Source organism: Oncorhynchus mykiss, chromosome 28 (genome assembly GCF_057628025.1).
Source record: "Oncorhynchus mykiss isolate SJ-2025 chromosome 28, ASM5762802v1, whole genome shotgun sequence".
NCBI classification, from domain to species: Eukaryota; Metazoa; Chordata; class Actinopteri; order Salmoniformes; family Salmonidae; genus Oncorhynchus; species Oncorhynchus mykiss.
The window spans coordinates 2,783,630-2,798,526 of NC_143049.1; the positions used below are offsets into that span (position 1 = coordinate 2,783,630).

A 14,897-nucleotide genomic window follows, 5' to 3' on the forward strand; every position below is an offset into this window, starting at 1 on the left:
TCCTAGTTAGATGTAAAATTGCGCGTCTAAGATCTCCTGGGCAAAAACGTCTAAATTAATTACAGATTTCTGGAGTTGTCTTAGATTAAATCTGAGTATTTTGAGGAAGTTTATACTGGCTACGGTGTCTCAAGGTGGACGAACTGTACTATTGCAGCTTTTTTCTCGTTTTTCAAGTGAAGGTCGAATGTATGCTAGTGTAACCGATGTGATATGGCTAGCTAGTTAGCGGTGGTGCGCGCTAATAGCGTTTCAATCGGTGACGTCACTCACTTTGAGACCTTAAAGTAGTCGTTCCCCTTGCTCTGCAAGGGCCGCGGCTTTTGTGGAGCGATGGGTAACGATGCTTCGTGGGTGACTGTTGTTGATGTGTGCAGAGGGTCCCTGATTCGAGCCCGGATAGGGGCGACTAAATTTATAATGTTACACGAGATCACCTGTTTGTTTTGCCTAGTGGAGTTCGGGTGCCAGCCAAACCAAAGCATGTGCAAGTCCACTGAGGCTACCCAACTACATCAATTTTTTTAATAATAATATCAAAACTATTTATTTCACAAGGGGAATTAATAGGCACCATACATAACAACGTATGAGATGATCACAACAACTACACACCAAAATATATTAAACGAGAGGTTTTCTTTTAGAAAACCAAATCTCTATTTTTGATGTAAATGGCATGTTCTAGAAGGGTTCAGACACCTTTTTTTTCACTTTTCTCATCCTCGTTGTGCAGTGTGGGGCCACTGAAAAAACATGCAGATCTTTAAATGTTGTACACATGAAATTGTGCCATTTCTAACTTTATCCGCAAGGTTCTATTCAATTTTGTTGAAACTCGAGTGATACCTGCCAAAATAAAGGAAAACTTGAGAAAATGAAGGATTCAAAGAATATTGAAAGCAGGTGCTTCCACACAGGAAGTTCCAGACATTTGTACAATATATGCCAAGGCGCATTGAAACTGTTCTGGTGTCTCGTGGTGCCCCAAAGCCCTATTAAGACACTTTATGTTGGCGTTTCCTTTATTTTGGCAGTTACCTGGAGCAGCAGGCTACACGGAGAATGGCACAGCTGGTTAGGGGAAACTGCTCGAGTCGCACAAAAGTAGTGAATATAACGTTGCGGATAAAGTTCAGAATGACACAGCTTCATTTGTACAACATCTAAAGACCTGCATCACTATTCTGAGATCTTTGCTGTTTCTAAAAAGATGTATAGGTTTTTTTTTTTTTTTTTTCAGGGCCCCCATATTGCACAACAAAGGATGAGAAATTGATTCGCTGTTTGGAGTAAGATTATAAAAGCAAGTGAAATCACAAAGGTTTCTGGACCATAGAGGATAGTATGATTTTCTTTCCTCTCAGAGTGTGTGTGTGGTTGTGTTTGCAGGTCTGGCACCCTCTTCAGCCATCAGCCCCATCCTGTCTCCTGTCTCCACCAAACTCAAGAGCAACGTGCCTGTCATCAAACCGCAGGAGGGTCAGTCATACACTTAATGACAGATGCAATGTAGGATTGCAGAATTCCAATTACTTTCCCCAAATTGTTCTGAAGTTCTGGTCGGAGGATACATGGATTTCCTGCTTATTTCCTCCTGATTCAAGGAATCTTCCAACCGAGATTTGGAGAACGTTACCAGAATTGTTTAACCCTAATCACGATCCTATGAAAACATACAATCACAACATGACCATACGATATCTGTCAGGAATATTTGTAACTCTGTTGTCTTGATCTGATGTTTTATCCACCAGAAATTGAAGCCAGACCAGAGATGAACTTGGAGTCGGATAAAAAGCTGGATAAATTGGAGACATTTTTGGGACGTCTGAACAGTAAAGGTTGGTGCTAATAGTTTATCAGTTGCCTCTACCCATGCCATCAAATGCTTTTCAGTGGCGTAACTGGCTAAAGATGTTTCAAGGGTGTGGGCTTGTGAGGAAGGAAGCTATTCTGTTGATTAAGCATCGTAAAGTCTGTTACAGTAGTCATTTACAGTAGTGATTGGACTTTTACTGTGTTTCCCCCTAGTGGCAGGTCTTCAGGAGACCACTCTGACCGTGACAGAGAGGGAGCAGATGGGCTGCCCTGGCTTGGACAAGGCTCACTTTACTGTGTTTCCCCCTAGTGGCAGGTCTTCAGGAGACCACTCTGACCGTGACAGAGAAGGCTGTGAAGGAGGTGATGAGGATGGACGATGAGATCTTCTCCAAGTTCTACCGTCACGTGGCTGACTTCCCACGCATGCCCAGCAGGATCGAGATCGACGAGGACTTTGATGCCATCTTCGGCACTCAGGCGCCCAAGTAAGCAAATCATTTACCAAATAATGATGTCTTTGCTCTAGGGTTGCAACATTCTGTTAACTTTCCTAAACATTTTCCAGAACTCCTGGTTGGAATATTCCTGGAATCAGGAGGAATTCTGGAGTTACAGGATTTCTGCAAGCCTACTTTGGTTGGAGCAGACATGTGGCATTGGGTGTAGCTCCATTGCATGGAGTTTCACTAGTTCCTCTCTGCCCCTCTTCCTGTCCCTTTCTCCCTCGCCCCCTCTCTTCCTGCCCTATGCAGGTTGACCTCAGCCATAGCGCAGCACAAACGAGCAGTGAGACCGTCTAGGAACGTCCAGTCGTCTAAGAACCCTCTGAAGATGCTGGCGGCCAGGGAGGACATCAGACACGAGTACACTGAGCAGAGACTCAACATCGGCCTCATAGAGAGCAAGAGGATCAAGGATGAGAAGAGTGAGTGTGAGTGTGAGTGTGAGTGTGAGTGTGAGTGTGAGTGTGTGTGTGTGTGTGTGTGTGTGTGGTGTGGTGTGTGTGTTTCACACAGAGCGTCTAGCCCTCACACGCTCCTTGTCCTGTGAGTTGTAGTGAATAAGACTTCGGAGTACTCGGACGCGGCCCTAGCTGGACTGGCCAGTAAGGAGAACTTCAGCAATGTGAGTCTGAGGAGCGTCAACATCTCAGAGCAGATGTCCAACAACAGCGCTGTGCCGTACAAGAACGTCATGCTGATGCAGGTCAAAGGTGAGATGCCTACTGCGTTACTGAGCTCTATTCATTAGTGCACATTGCTTCAAAATGTAGATACAGTAACTCCCTGTTTCTGTCAGTTTTCTTTCGTTTCATTCCTAATGAATATGACCTAGATGTGTCTTTAGTTTCTTTCCCATTCATTTTGGGATTGAGGCATATAGCTTGATCCACAGTACAGATAGCATGGGATTTATTATCATCGCAACCCACTATTAACGTCTTAAAACGTCTGACAAACTTTGGTTTTGAGGTGAGCTGTATCAATTCAAGACCAGCATTTATTTTGACATTGGTCAATGTCATAGGAAAATATGAACAGGACAGAGAATATTCCACAGCCAGGTAGTTCCTGAATGGAGACAGGTGAGGACAGGTAAAGAGAACAAATGAAGTTATTCCTGGAGAACTCTGTGTCATTGAAGTAGGATGTTGCACCCAAACGGCACCCTATTCCCTTCATAGTTCAGTTCTTTTTACCACGGCCTATATGGCTCTGGTCAAAAGTAGTGCACTTTTAGGAAATAGGATGCCATTTGAGACGCAGACAGGGTCCTGTGGTCCTGTGTTGTCTGCTAACCTCTCTGTGTGTGTGTGTGTGTGTGTGTGTGTGTGTGTGTTCAACCTGCTAGAGAGCACAAGATATTAGGGCCAGTCATGCAAAGGGGAAAGATAAGGAGGAAATGGATTAGAGTTGGAAAGTTGGGATAGTTAAACATGTGGTTGCACACACATTCTCACACCAAATCAAGAATGTGATTTCCTGTGCAGATGTGACAGTGTCCTCTCTCTAGACTAAAATAAGTTGCTCAGATCATGACAGAGAAAGAATTGTATCCTGAGTCTAAAAATGTTACCCTATTCCCTATATGCTGTAGTGCACTACTTTTGATCAGAGCCCTATGGGCCCTTATTCCCTTGAAGCTTTTGTCAGGGAATATGGTGCCATGTAGTGCACTACTGTATATTGGGAATAGGGTGCCATTTCAGACACAATCTCACCCTCTCTCTTATCTACCCAGGCCGCCGTCACGTCCAGACCAGACTAGTGGAGCCCAGAGCCTCGACCCTGAACAGTGGCGACTGCTTCCTCCTGGTTACTCCTCAACACTGCTTTGTTTGGATGGGAGAGTTTGCTAATGTCATCGAGAAAGCCAAAGTGAGTCCCTGTTTCCTGATTATGCGTATGTCTGTGTGTGTGTATGTCTGTGTGTTTGTGTGTGTGGGCATGACTGTGTGAGATGGGCGAGAAAGGCAAAGTGAGTCCCTGTTTCCTGACTATGCGTATGTCTGTATGTCTGTGTGTGTATGTCTGTGTGTTTGTGTGTGTGTGGGCATGACTGTGTGAGATGGGCGAGAAAGCCAAAGTGAGTCCCTGTTTCCTGACTATGCGTATGTCTGTGTGTCTGTGTGTCTATGTGTGGGCATGGGCGAGAAAGCCAAAGTGAGTCCTCGTCTCTCCAACTGTGTCAGTGTTGAAAAACGACTTCCAGGATTAGGGAAATGTCTTGTGTGTTAATCCCAGTCCTCTAGGGTTGGGTTAGCTATAATTTGTGATTTAAAAGCTTGGGGGTTATTTTAGGGTGCAGGCCAATGTGGATGGCCTTTAATGTCTCCCACACAGGCAACAGCTGGTGATGTGTTGTCGTGTTTTTCTGTTGTAGTAGACATATGTTCTGTGATATCCTATTGGCCCTGGTCAAAAGTAGTGCAGTTCAATGGAAATAGGGTCCTCTTTGGGATTCAGCCACAGACAACACCGTTCATTTGTGCTGTTCTCTCATTGTAGAAGCGAGAGCTGCCCCATCTGTTCCTACAGCAGCTCCCATTCCCCATGGACAGTGTCCTGTTTGTGTATAGTAGACAGTTTCAAACACACAGTGACTTTAGCTTGATTCCCCTAGGCTACATCGTTTTTTTCAACCCTGATATTTATTATACTAGCTACAGTATTTTGAACTGATATCAACTTGGGTATCATTAGGCAGACATCGAACTACAGTGCGCCCACAGTTAGAGCATGGAGACCCTTGATCTCTCAAGATGAACAATGCCTCATCATTATAACATAAAATACTACTCGTAGGACAAAACTAGCAGGCTCTAACATTGGCCTTTGCAAGTAAATCTAATGCTGACCTAAGCCCCTTTCAGGGCTGACAGGATTGGTATTGTACTGTATGTACAGTATTGACATGTACAGTGTATGTATTTCCGTTAGTGACATTTTCTCTGTTGTTGTGTGTATCTCTCTCGTACTCTAGGCTTCTGAGCTGGCATTGTTCATCCAGACAAAGAAGGATCTGGGCTGCAGAGCGAGCCAGATTCAGACCATCGAGGAGGGGGTCAACCCCCAGAGCCCTGCGGCCACAGAGTTCTGGAAGATCCTGAGAGGAGAGCAAACCTACCAGTGTAAGCAACAGCATCCGAGGCCATGGCCGTGTCACAATTCTCCACCTCCAAAAATGTGTACTTGCACACTTTGATTTGAAAAGCAGATGGAGTTTCTACCATTTGTTAAATCATGATGGGAAGTGTGCAAGTGCACACTTTGGGAAAGGGTGGAGAATTGGGTCCTAAGTTCATTGAAAAGATGTAGCTACAAGTCATCAGAAGCCTTTATCTTGATATGTAATGTGCCTGTGTGTCCTCCTACAGCTGCCGGGCCACCGGAGGAGGATGAGCTGTTTGAGAGTGCCATAGTGGAGACAAACTGTATCTTCCGTCTGCTGGATGACAAGCTGGTTCCTGATGACGACCAGTGGGGGAAGGTTCCTCACAGCACACTGCTGGAGTCCAAAGAGGTACGTGATTGGACTGGTCAAGTAAGGCATGTGATATATCAGAAATGATGTAATCGAATGATCGTCAACCGAAAATATTGTCTGATAATTCTAATATATACGGGTTTTATACACATTTTCTGTATAAATAGCCTCTAAAATATATGTAAACTGACATGTTTTAATTTGAGTTTCCTTGGAAAGCTGTGAGTGCTCTTGTAGGATACAACACCACTACTTGTTGCATGTACAACTTGTCTAAGTCCCGTCATCAGCTGATTTCAGCCAGTGTGTGGCTGTGGATTGACTTCATTGTTTTAATTAAGGGAATCCTTCCTCTAAAACCGGCTGGCTAGCTAGATAACAAACATACAGTGCAGATAAATGATTCAACTTCATTATTTTAGACATTATCTTATCACAGCACTGGCAAACCATGGTTGACCAACGCCCTGACCAAAATGACTGACCTTTATCCCATCATTAGAAGGTTAATGTCCATGCTAGTATTCAAATTCCTAAATCTATGGTCCTAACCATGGAAATCCTATTCAATTAATTCCCAATTCTATGGTCCTAACTCTCTAAATATATGGCTCTGGTTTCCGTGTGTTGGACGTAGTTTGACTCCATTAATTCCATTCCAGCCATTACAATGAGCCCGTCCTCCTATAGCTCCTCCCACCAGCCTCCTCTGCTATCAATGAACTTCATATTATTGCAACCAAATGTTTACCGGAATGGCCATCATTGTGCCCTAGCTGTTGCTCTGTGCCCATTCCGATGCCACACTGGCACACTGTTGTTTTTGTGCCCCCCTGCAGGTGTTGGTGTTTGACTTTGGCAGTGAGGTGTATGTGTGGCACGGTAAGGAGGTGACTCTGGCCCAGAGGAAAGTAGCCTTCCAGCTGGCTAAACACCTGTGGAACGGAACCTTTGACTACACCTGCTGTGACATCAACCCTCTAGACCCTGGAGGATGCAATACACTCATACCCAGGCAGGCAACCAACACACAAACGCGCAGACTCTCTCTCTCACTCACACACACACACACACACACAAATCATCACCTCAGGGACTGTTTGTCCTAGATTTTTTTTAGTATAGGCTAAAGCCTGTGCTCTCACTCTCTTGTTCTGTGCGTGCGTGCGTGTGTGTGTGTCTACAGAAAGGGCCAGGGGCGTCCTGACTGGGCCATATTCGGCAGGCTGACCGAGCACAATGAGACTACCCTGTTCAAAGAGAAGTTCCTGGACTGGGCAGACACTAAGAAACCACAACCAAAGAACACCAATGAGCAAGTCAGTGAGCAGAAGGTATGTCCTCCTGACTCTCTCCTTCTCTCTCTCATTCCTGATCTTTCTCTTTCACTCTCTGTCTTTGCTTCTTTCTCTCTGCCTTCTCTCTCTCTCTCTTTCATACTTCTTTCGCTATCTGTTTTCATCAGACCCCATGTGCCAAGAGTTTTCTGAATGACACTCTCTCTCTCTCTCTACACCCCTTCCTATCTCCCTCTCTCTTTCTCTCTCAGGAGACGCCGGGGCGGGAGTGCAGGCCGTATGATGCAGCATTGATGCTGCCTGTACTCCAGACAGCAGTCAGCACTGTGCTGGATGGGATGAACGTGGGCCGAGGCCACGGCTCTATAGAAGGAGAGGACAGGATGAGGACTCTAGAGATCAGCACGGTGTCGGTGGATGTCTGGCACATCCTGGAGTTTGACTACAGGTCAGTTTCCCCAAAAAATCAATGAACTTTATTTGACATATTTTAAATTACGAATAGAGCTACCTCGGCCATTAGAGTACAACAATACATACATTAAAATGATCTAGGATTAAAAGCACAATAAAGTCTACCACAATTTCTATTGTTGTCCTTACTATTTAAAGTGCAATGCACAGTGGAAAAATGCTATATAAATCAAATCGATATTCTTCTTATTTCAGCCGGCTACCCAAGCAGAGTATAGGCCAGTTCCATGAGGGGGACGCGTACGTTGTGAAGTGGAAGTACATGGTGAGCGCAGCAGTTGGGAGGAGGCAGAACCCGGAGCTGAGGAGCGCGGGCCCTGGCAAAGAAAAGTGCTGCTACTTCTTCTGGCAGGGACGGAACTCCACCGTGAGCGAGAAAGGAACGTCGGCACTGATGACAGTGGAGCTGGATGAGGAGAGAGGGGCACAGGTACTGTCAACCTGTAAATACATCTCAAATGGCACCCTATTCCCTATATAGTGCACTCCTTTTAAACTAAGCCCCCATACCAGAGAGCACTATATAGAAAATACACTTTTGTAGTGCACTATATAGGGAAAAGGGTGTCATTTTGGATGGAGTCTAAATCCATGCATACATGTATCTACTGTCACTGATCTGAGAGCAGCCCTAGATACATATGACCTGGGTGAGCGTTGTCCCTCTGTCTCTCCCCCAACAGGTCCAGGTACAGCAGGGGAAGGAGCTCCCTTGTTTCCTCCAGTGTTTCAACGGGGGGATGATCATACACTGTGGGAAGAGAGAGGAGGAAGAGGAGAACACACAGAGTAGGGATCTCTTCTGGTTAGCAGTATGACGTCATAGCCCTCAGAAGAGTTGGTTAAGCAGTTAGATGCAGCTCTACTGTATTAGTAGGAGCGCTGTGGTGTGAATGGAGTTACACAATTCCAATAACTTTCCCCAAATTCCCAGGTTTCCCAGAAATCCTGGTTGGAAAGTTACACGAATTGTGCAACCATATTTGTGAATGTATGCCATGTTAGAGGGGCTTCTGACTGTGTACCTGTGTGTCTGTGATCAGGAGCAGTAGTACCGGTGTATGTATCATACTGACCGTGCGTCTGTTACCAGCTGATTGGCGTCTGTACTGTGTGAGAGGGGAGGTCTCCTGACTGTTATTCTAATGTATTCCAGCTGAGTGGCGTCTGTACTGCGTGCGAGGGGATGTCCCTGTAGAGGGCCACCTCCTGGAGGTAGTGTGTCACTGCAGCAGCCTGCGCTCCAGGAGCTCCATGATCCTCCTGAATGTCAACAAGGCCCTCATTTACCTGTGGCACGGCTGCAAGGCCCAGCAACGCACTCGCCTGGTGGGCCTCACCACCGCACAGAAGGTCAAAGAACAGTGAGTCTCCACCTCAAATGGCACCATATTGCCAAAATAGTGCACTACTTCTTCCAGGTCCTATTCTTTTTCTTGATAACTATGCCAAGTAGTTGACCAGGAAAAACTCTTGTCCCTAGTCATGAAATGTGTAATATGGGATGCTTGCGTCCCAAATGGCACCCTATGCCCAAAATAGTGTACTACTTTTGACAAGGGCCCATAGGGCACTTATATGGGGAATAGAGTGCAATTTGGGGGACAACCTGTATATTGTATGTGGAGGATATGAACCACGTGTTGTCTGTTAGATGTCCGTTGGAGGCGGGGCTCCATAGCAGCAGTAAGGTGACCATCACCGAGTGTGACGAGGGATCAGAGCCCACTGGATTCTGGGATGCGGTCGGTAGGAAAGACAGGAAGGCCTACGACTGTATGTTGCAAGGTACAGTATAGTACTGATACACACACACACACACACACAATTGCAGTGAAATTCCTCATTCACAAGAGCACTCCAGTTATTCATCATACTTCTGACTTACTCTTCTTATTTGTTTGTTTCAGATCCGGGTAAATTTAACTTCACCCCTCGGCTGTTCCAGCTGAGCAGTTCTTCAGGGGAGTTTGTAGCCACAGAGTTCTACCACCCCTCCAGAGTTCCAGACTTGGTCAGCTCTCTGCCCTTCCTTCAGGAGGACCTGTACCAAGCCTCCCAGCCTGGTGAGTCCTACAATACAATACAATACAGTACCATACCGTACAACACAACACAAATACTGTATATCAGCCTTGGAAGGGGATTAGGTCTGTTTAAGGTTGATTTACTTGCAATCAAATGTCAGAGCCTGTTTGTTTGATTGTTCCCACCAGTAGTACCGTAAAGTTAGGTCCACATTCATCTTGAGGAATCAACCGTCCCTCTGCTCTCACTGTGGCCTTACAATTGGAAATAGCTGATCTAAAATGACTTTCTCTTCCTGTAGCGTTGTTCCTGGTGGATAACTTCCATGAGGTGTACCTGTGGCAGGGCTGGTGGCCCCAGGACAGCGAGAGCCCCGGCTCCGCCAGGATACGATGGGACATGGACAGGAAGTGCGCCATGGAAACAGTGCTGCGGTACTGCAGAGGTAGAATGTGATGTCATCTGTTTGACATCAGTGTGATATTACTCTTTAAATACGATGTCATCTCTGACCTCTGGTATCTCTTGGTTAAATTTAAAGAACGGCATACATGGTGTTTATCTTTCAAGACCATTGAGTTTCGTTGTACTGTTAACGTGCAAAGCTTTTCACTAAGGGCATGTCTCTCTAGTTACGATTTGTTACTGAAGTGTGTCCCAAATTGCATCCCAATCCATAAATAGTGCCCTAGTTTTGATGTCCTCGGGGCTATGGTCAAAAGTAGTACACTATATAGGGAATAGGGTGCCTTTGGGGCCGCATCCTAAATGGGTTGACTTCCACCTATAGAGAAGAATGAGAAGAAGCCTCAGAAGTCGTACCTGATCCATGCTGGTCTGGAGCCTCTCACATTTACCAACATGTTTCCCAGCTGGGAGCACAGAGAGGACATCGCAGAGATCACTGAGAGGGTGGGTTATACGCCACACACAGTGATCTGCCAGCCCCCTTGTACATTACACACACATACTCTGGCCATACACACACACACGTGTGCAGTGCTCTTATGTTCTTTTTCTTGGGACCATAACAATGTGTGTGTGTTTGTGTGTGTGTGTGTCAGGAGGCGGAGGTGTGTAACCAGATCATCCTGGTGGAAGATGTGCTGGCCAGGCTGTGCCAGAACACCTATCCCCTGGCTGAGCTGCTGGCACGTCCCCTACCTGGGGGCGTTGACCCCCTCCGCCTGGAGATCTACCTATCAGACCAGGACTTTGAAGTGAGTTTAAGTTCAATGTTTTTTTTTTTTTTATCTAACTGCAAACCCTCTCTGAAATAGTTGATATTAACAGATTAAAGGAGTCCAGCTGCAGTTTGTATTAAATACACAATGTGGTGAGACCACCCCTCTCACCATTCAGCACCAACACACCCTGTGAGAAAAGTAAACCTTGATTTAAGACTAAATGGGCTGGTTTCCCAGACAAAGGTGTAGGCCTAGTCCCAGACTAAAAAAACTAATCTTAATTGAGAAAGCTTTTTGTCCAGGACTAGGCTAAATATTTGTCTGGGAAATATTTCTAAATGTTGTTTTGTTGAAATCAATGCATTGTATAGTCATGTTGATATCTGATGCATGCAGTATGTCCATGTTAAACATAAACCAGTGTGTGTGTGTGTGTGCGCGTTCGTGTGAGGTGTGTGTGATCCCCGCTGTGTGATGGATGAAAAGGTCAAAGGGATTTCCACAGATAAGAAGCTCAACACAAAAGCAGAACATGTGAGAAGCAGCACCTTGCTTCCTAGCTGCGGCTTGGAATAAGAGCTGTATCTGGCCTAAAGTAGTGAACCATATAGGGACTAGGATGCCATTGGCGATGGAGACAGACTGGCCCAGTCAGGTCACCCTCCATTTCACACATTACCTCAATCTGGGTGCACTCCTCTTCCCTCCCACCATTCAACAAGAGAGAGGCCCTCTCCATTTGTGTTTCTCTATTTACAGAATTCAACACACACACACACACACACACAGGAGGAGGACAGAGTGGTTGCAGTGTCGGAGCTCACTCTGTGTACTCAGGAAATGAGTTCTCGCTCTCCTTGGGCGTCAACTCCCCTCCTCAAATAGTGTGACCATGGTTACAATGAGGACAGAGGGCCCGGAGAGATGCTTGGTCTTTGGTCTGTAGCATGCCAATGGCACAGATACCAAGTATTTCAGAGTGGTGATCTAGGATCAGTTTAGCCTTTTAGATCACAACGAATAAGATTACATGGACAGAGATCCTACATCAGCACTCCTACCCTGAGATGGTTGATACCTACTGATGTAATTTGTGATTATCTTACCGTCATTACTTTCATGTCTAATAGCGCTGTAATAAACTCTTAGTCCAGGCTAACTTCTCCTCTCACCTTTCAGGCTGGGTTCTAGGGGATTCAGGTAAGGTGAGTTATTTATGACACAGACTATGATAAATGAGCACTGGTGATTATACTGGTCTTCAAGCACACGGCATCTTCACTCACTGTAATAACCTCTGACCACGCTTGTTCACTCTTCTTTTCCCTCTTCCTCTGGGGTGTCCTGCTTGCCTTCTCCACCTGCACCCCTCCACTCCACCTGTATTTTCTTTCTTTCTCCACAGCAAGGTGGAGAACAGTGGATCACTTCACGTCTTTGTAGCATGGGCTCAGGCGGTTTACTACAGAATTGGGGAAAAAGGGTTCTTCGGTTGTCCCCATAGGAGAACCCTTTTTGGTTCCAGGTGGAACTCTTTTCGATTCCATGTAGAACCCTCTGTGGAAAGGGTTTTGCATGGAACCCAAAAGGGATCTAGCTGGGTTTTCCTGTGGGGACAGCCGAAGAACCCTTTTAGTAACTTCTAATATATCCTTTTTTTCTAAGTGTGTACTTCTGTGTAAAACGTATTTGACTTTGAACTTTGCTGAGGCCAGAGCATGATAATCAATGACGGTTCATTATTTGACATTACATTGTTTTGAATTCAGCCAATGTGACTATATATTGACCACCCTGGGTGACATATGGAGTTTCTTCCTCAGTGTAATAATTGGAGCTGTTTCTTTCCCCTTTGCAGAAAGCATTGGACATGAAGAGAGAGGAGTACGAAGGATTACCAGGGTGGAAGCAAGTGAACTTAAAGAAAGCCAAAGGACTGTTTTAGTGTAAAGCTAAGCTGATGAGGAGTGTGGAGAGAAATTAAATTCAGCAAGTCTTGGACGACAGTGGAAGTTGATAAAAATGCTGCTTTATTGTTATAACCAACGTGTTTTGGCTCCTAGCCTTCATCAGGTTGGTTGTGGAGAGAGAGAGGACACAGAGACTGTTGACATGGAGGCCACCAAGCTGTCCCCCTCAGCACTTCCTTCCCAGCGGTGTGACTGAACCCCAGTAGTGGCTGGTGGTACTTTAAAATCAGTGGATGGGCTCATAATTTCAATTGAATGGAATCATTGGAAAGGTATCAAACTCATGGTTTCCAAGTGTTTGTTACAATTCCAGTCATTATTATGAGATATCCACCCCTCACCAGTTTCCTCTGCTGAACACACTCTCAGGGACAGCTTCTTTGAGTGGGTCACAGGGGGGGGATCTGCTGAGGTGTGCTAGCGTCATGTAGCATATTGTTTTTATCTTTCAGTTATGTAACTATGTAGGAAAATGAAAATTCTGCTAAGCACCTTGTATGAGAGTGGCTTTATCAGGTACTGTACAAAGCAGGACCTGCACTCACTCTCTCTGCTTCAAACTGTACTACAAGTCTCCACTTATTATGACACCGCTCATGCCATATGAAGTGAAGAGGAAATTCAGCAACTCTTCGAGGACAGTGGAAGTTGATAAAAAGGCTGGTTTATTGTTGAAATAAACCAACAGGTTTAAATTGGTTGGTAGCCTTCATCAGGGTTTAACAGATAAAAGAACAATGGAGGGCAGAGTTTCATACCATGGACATACACACTGATGTGGTCTCTGTGTGTGATGTTTTAACTGTTGTGTGTGTGTGTGTGTGTTTGTGAAGTATTTAGAAGAATTTGTATTTATGTAAAAAAAAAAAAATCTGGTAGAAGGACAATGTATTCAACTTGAAAGTACTGTGTAATATCTGTCAGTAGGAGTGGGGTTTTGTTTCTTGTCAAAAGGTGTAAACATGCCAAGTATGTACCTTTTTTGTTTTGCGTTCTCAAATATGGTACCTGCCTGGGGCTGTCATAATGACATCTAACCTTTACAGGTACCTGAGAAATGACAAACAGTTGTATTTTTAAAGGCATGGAATTCTTTGTGAAAAACACTTGAATGTTGAATGTATAGTGCCTTGCTTTTGTGTACAGTTTATATACAGAAATTCTAGTCTGCATTTCGAAGACTTTCTTTGTGATAAAATAAATAGTAAATAAACAACAAATCCCCAAATCCAAATAGATTGTTAGTTTCCATTCATTTGAGCGAATCTCAAAACACACATTCTCCCTCCACTTTTTCAAAATCACATTTGGGTAGAAGATCTGTGGTTCCTCCGCTCTGACCTTTTCCTGAAAAGACATTGGAGGATGAGACGAAGAGAGGACGCAAGGAATCTAGGGGAGATTCTCAATTGGGGAAACAGTCGGTCCTCTCCTCGACTCTTCCGCCGTCCTCTCCTCTGTGACCCGGAAACCGATGTGGTCGAGTTGTAGATGATTGTCAATTCGTTAGCAGGTGAACAGGAGAGTATGCTTCCCTCCTCTATTACTTAGTTCAGCAGAGGATGCACAAAATAATCCTACCAGGACCTAGCGCAGAAGTGAAGTAAAATCCACCACATCCCCTTTGAATCAGCTGTTTCTCAGAAGAGAAAAGCATGCACACATTTAAAAACATTTTTTTATATAAAATGTCTCGCACAACTAGCTAACACATTACACTTTTATTTTGGGATTCCAACCCTGTAAACATAACTTGCCTGATGATATGCAAGAGTCAAATTTTTTTGCTTCCATGTTCCCTCTCCTCACCACCTCTGGAGCAAAACCAACAGATTCTCCCTAGGAAATACAATTGAGATTCACTCTAAAACTTGCTTGACTTTGTAGCGGTTTGTCTTATGCCCAGCAGATGGTGCTCTTTGTCCTAACATCCCTTAAAGTCCCATGCAGTCTTATTTTTAAATGATCTCTGTATGTCTAATAAATCCCTGTGTATGTTTATTTTTTTATAATTTATTTCCCTGAGTCTCTTTTGCCATTGAAATAAATGCACAGCCTGATCATGTGGGCGTGTTGATAGAAATTGAAATATATTTACATACACAGCTCTGATTGGCAAATAAGATTGT

The 14,897-nt window shown here is 44.8% G+C and overlaps 1 protein-coding gene across 50 annotated transcripts in view; it reads left to right on the forward strand.

The window, feature by feature from the left end:
- Window positions 1-14,002, forward strand: part of svilb (supervillin b) — a 70,992-nt gene extending 56,990 nt beyond the window's left edge. For 25 of the 50 annotated variants that reach the window (XM_090225805.1, XM_090225807.1, XM_090225816.1 and 22 more), the window contains 20 exons: window positions 1,393-1,482; window positions 1,758-1,844; window positions 2,132-2,309; window positions 2,577-2,761; window positions 2,882-3,037; window positions 4,066-4,202; window positions 5,308-5,455; window positions 5,702-5,847; window positions 6,651-6,826; window positions 6,998-7,145; window positions 7,361-7,557; window positions 7,779-8,013; window positions 8,267-8,372; window positions 8,740-8,947; window positions 9,238-9,371; window positions 9,494-9,649; window positions 9,913-10,056; window positions 10,402-10,523; window positions 10,676-10,831; window positions 12,657-14,002. In XM_090225805.1, coding sequence (XP_090081931.1) covers window positions 1,393-1,482; window positions 1,758-1,844; window positions 2,132-2,309; window positions 2,577-2,761; window positions 2,882-3,037; window positions 4,066-4,202; window positions 5,308-5,455; window positions 5,702-5,847; window positions 6,651-6,826; window positions 6,998-7,145; window positions 7,361-7,557; window positions 7,779-8,013; window positions 8,267-8,372; window positions 8,740-8,947; window positions 9,238-9,371; window positions 9,494-9,649; window positions 9,913-10,056; window positions 10,402-10,523; window positions 10,676-10,831; window positions 12,657-12,743 — 2,996 coding nt within the window. In that variant the 3' untranslated portion in view covers window positions 12,744-14,002. Of the gene's footprint in view, window positions 1-1,392; window positions 1,483-1,757; window positions 1,845-2,131; window positions 2,310-2,576; window positions 2,762-2,881; window positions 3,038-4,065; window positions 4,203-5,307; window positions 5,456-5,701; window positions 5,848-6,650; window positions 6,827-6,997; window positions 7,146-7,360; window positions 7,558-7,778; window positions 8,014-8,266; window positions 8,373-8,739; window positions 8,948-9,237; window positions 9,372-9,493; window positions 9,650-9,912; window positions 10,057-10,401; window positions 10,524-10,675; window positions 10,832-11,977; window positions 12,004-12,656 lie in introns of all 50 variants that reach the window. The other 25 variants (XM_090225809.1, XM_090225818.1, XM_090225814.1 and 22 more) reach the window with 5 other exon arrangements.
- Window positions 14,003-14,897: the final 895 nt, after the last annotated feature.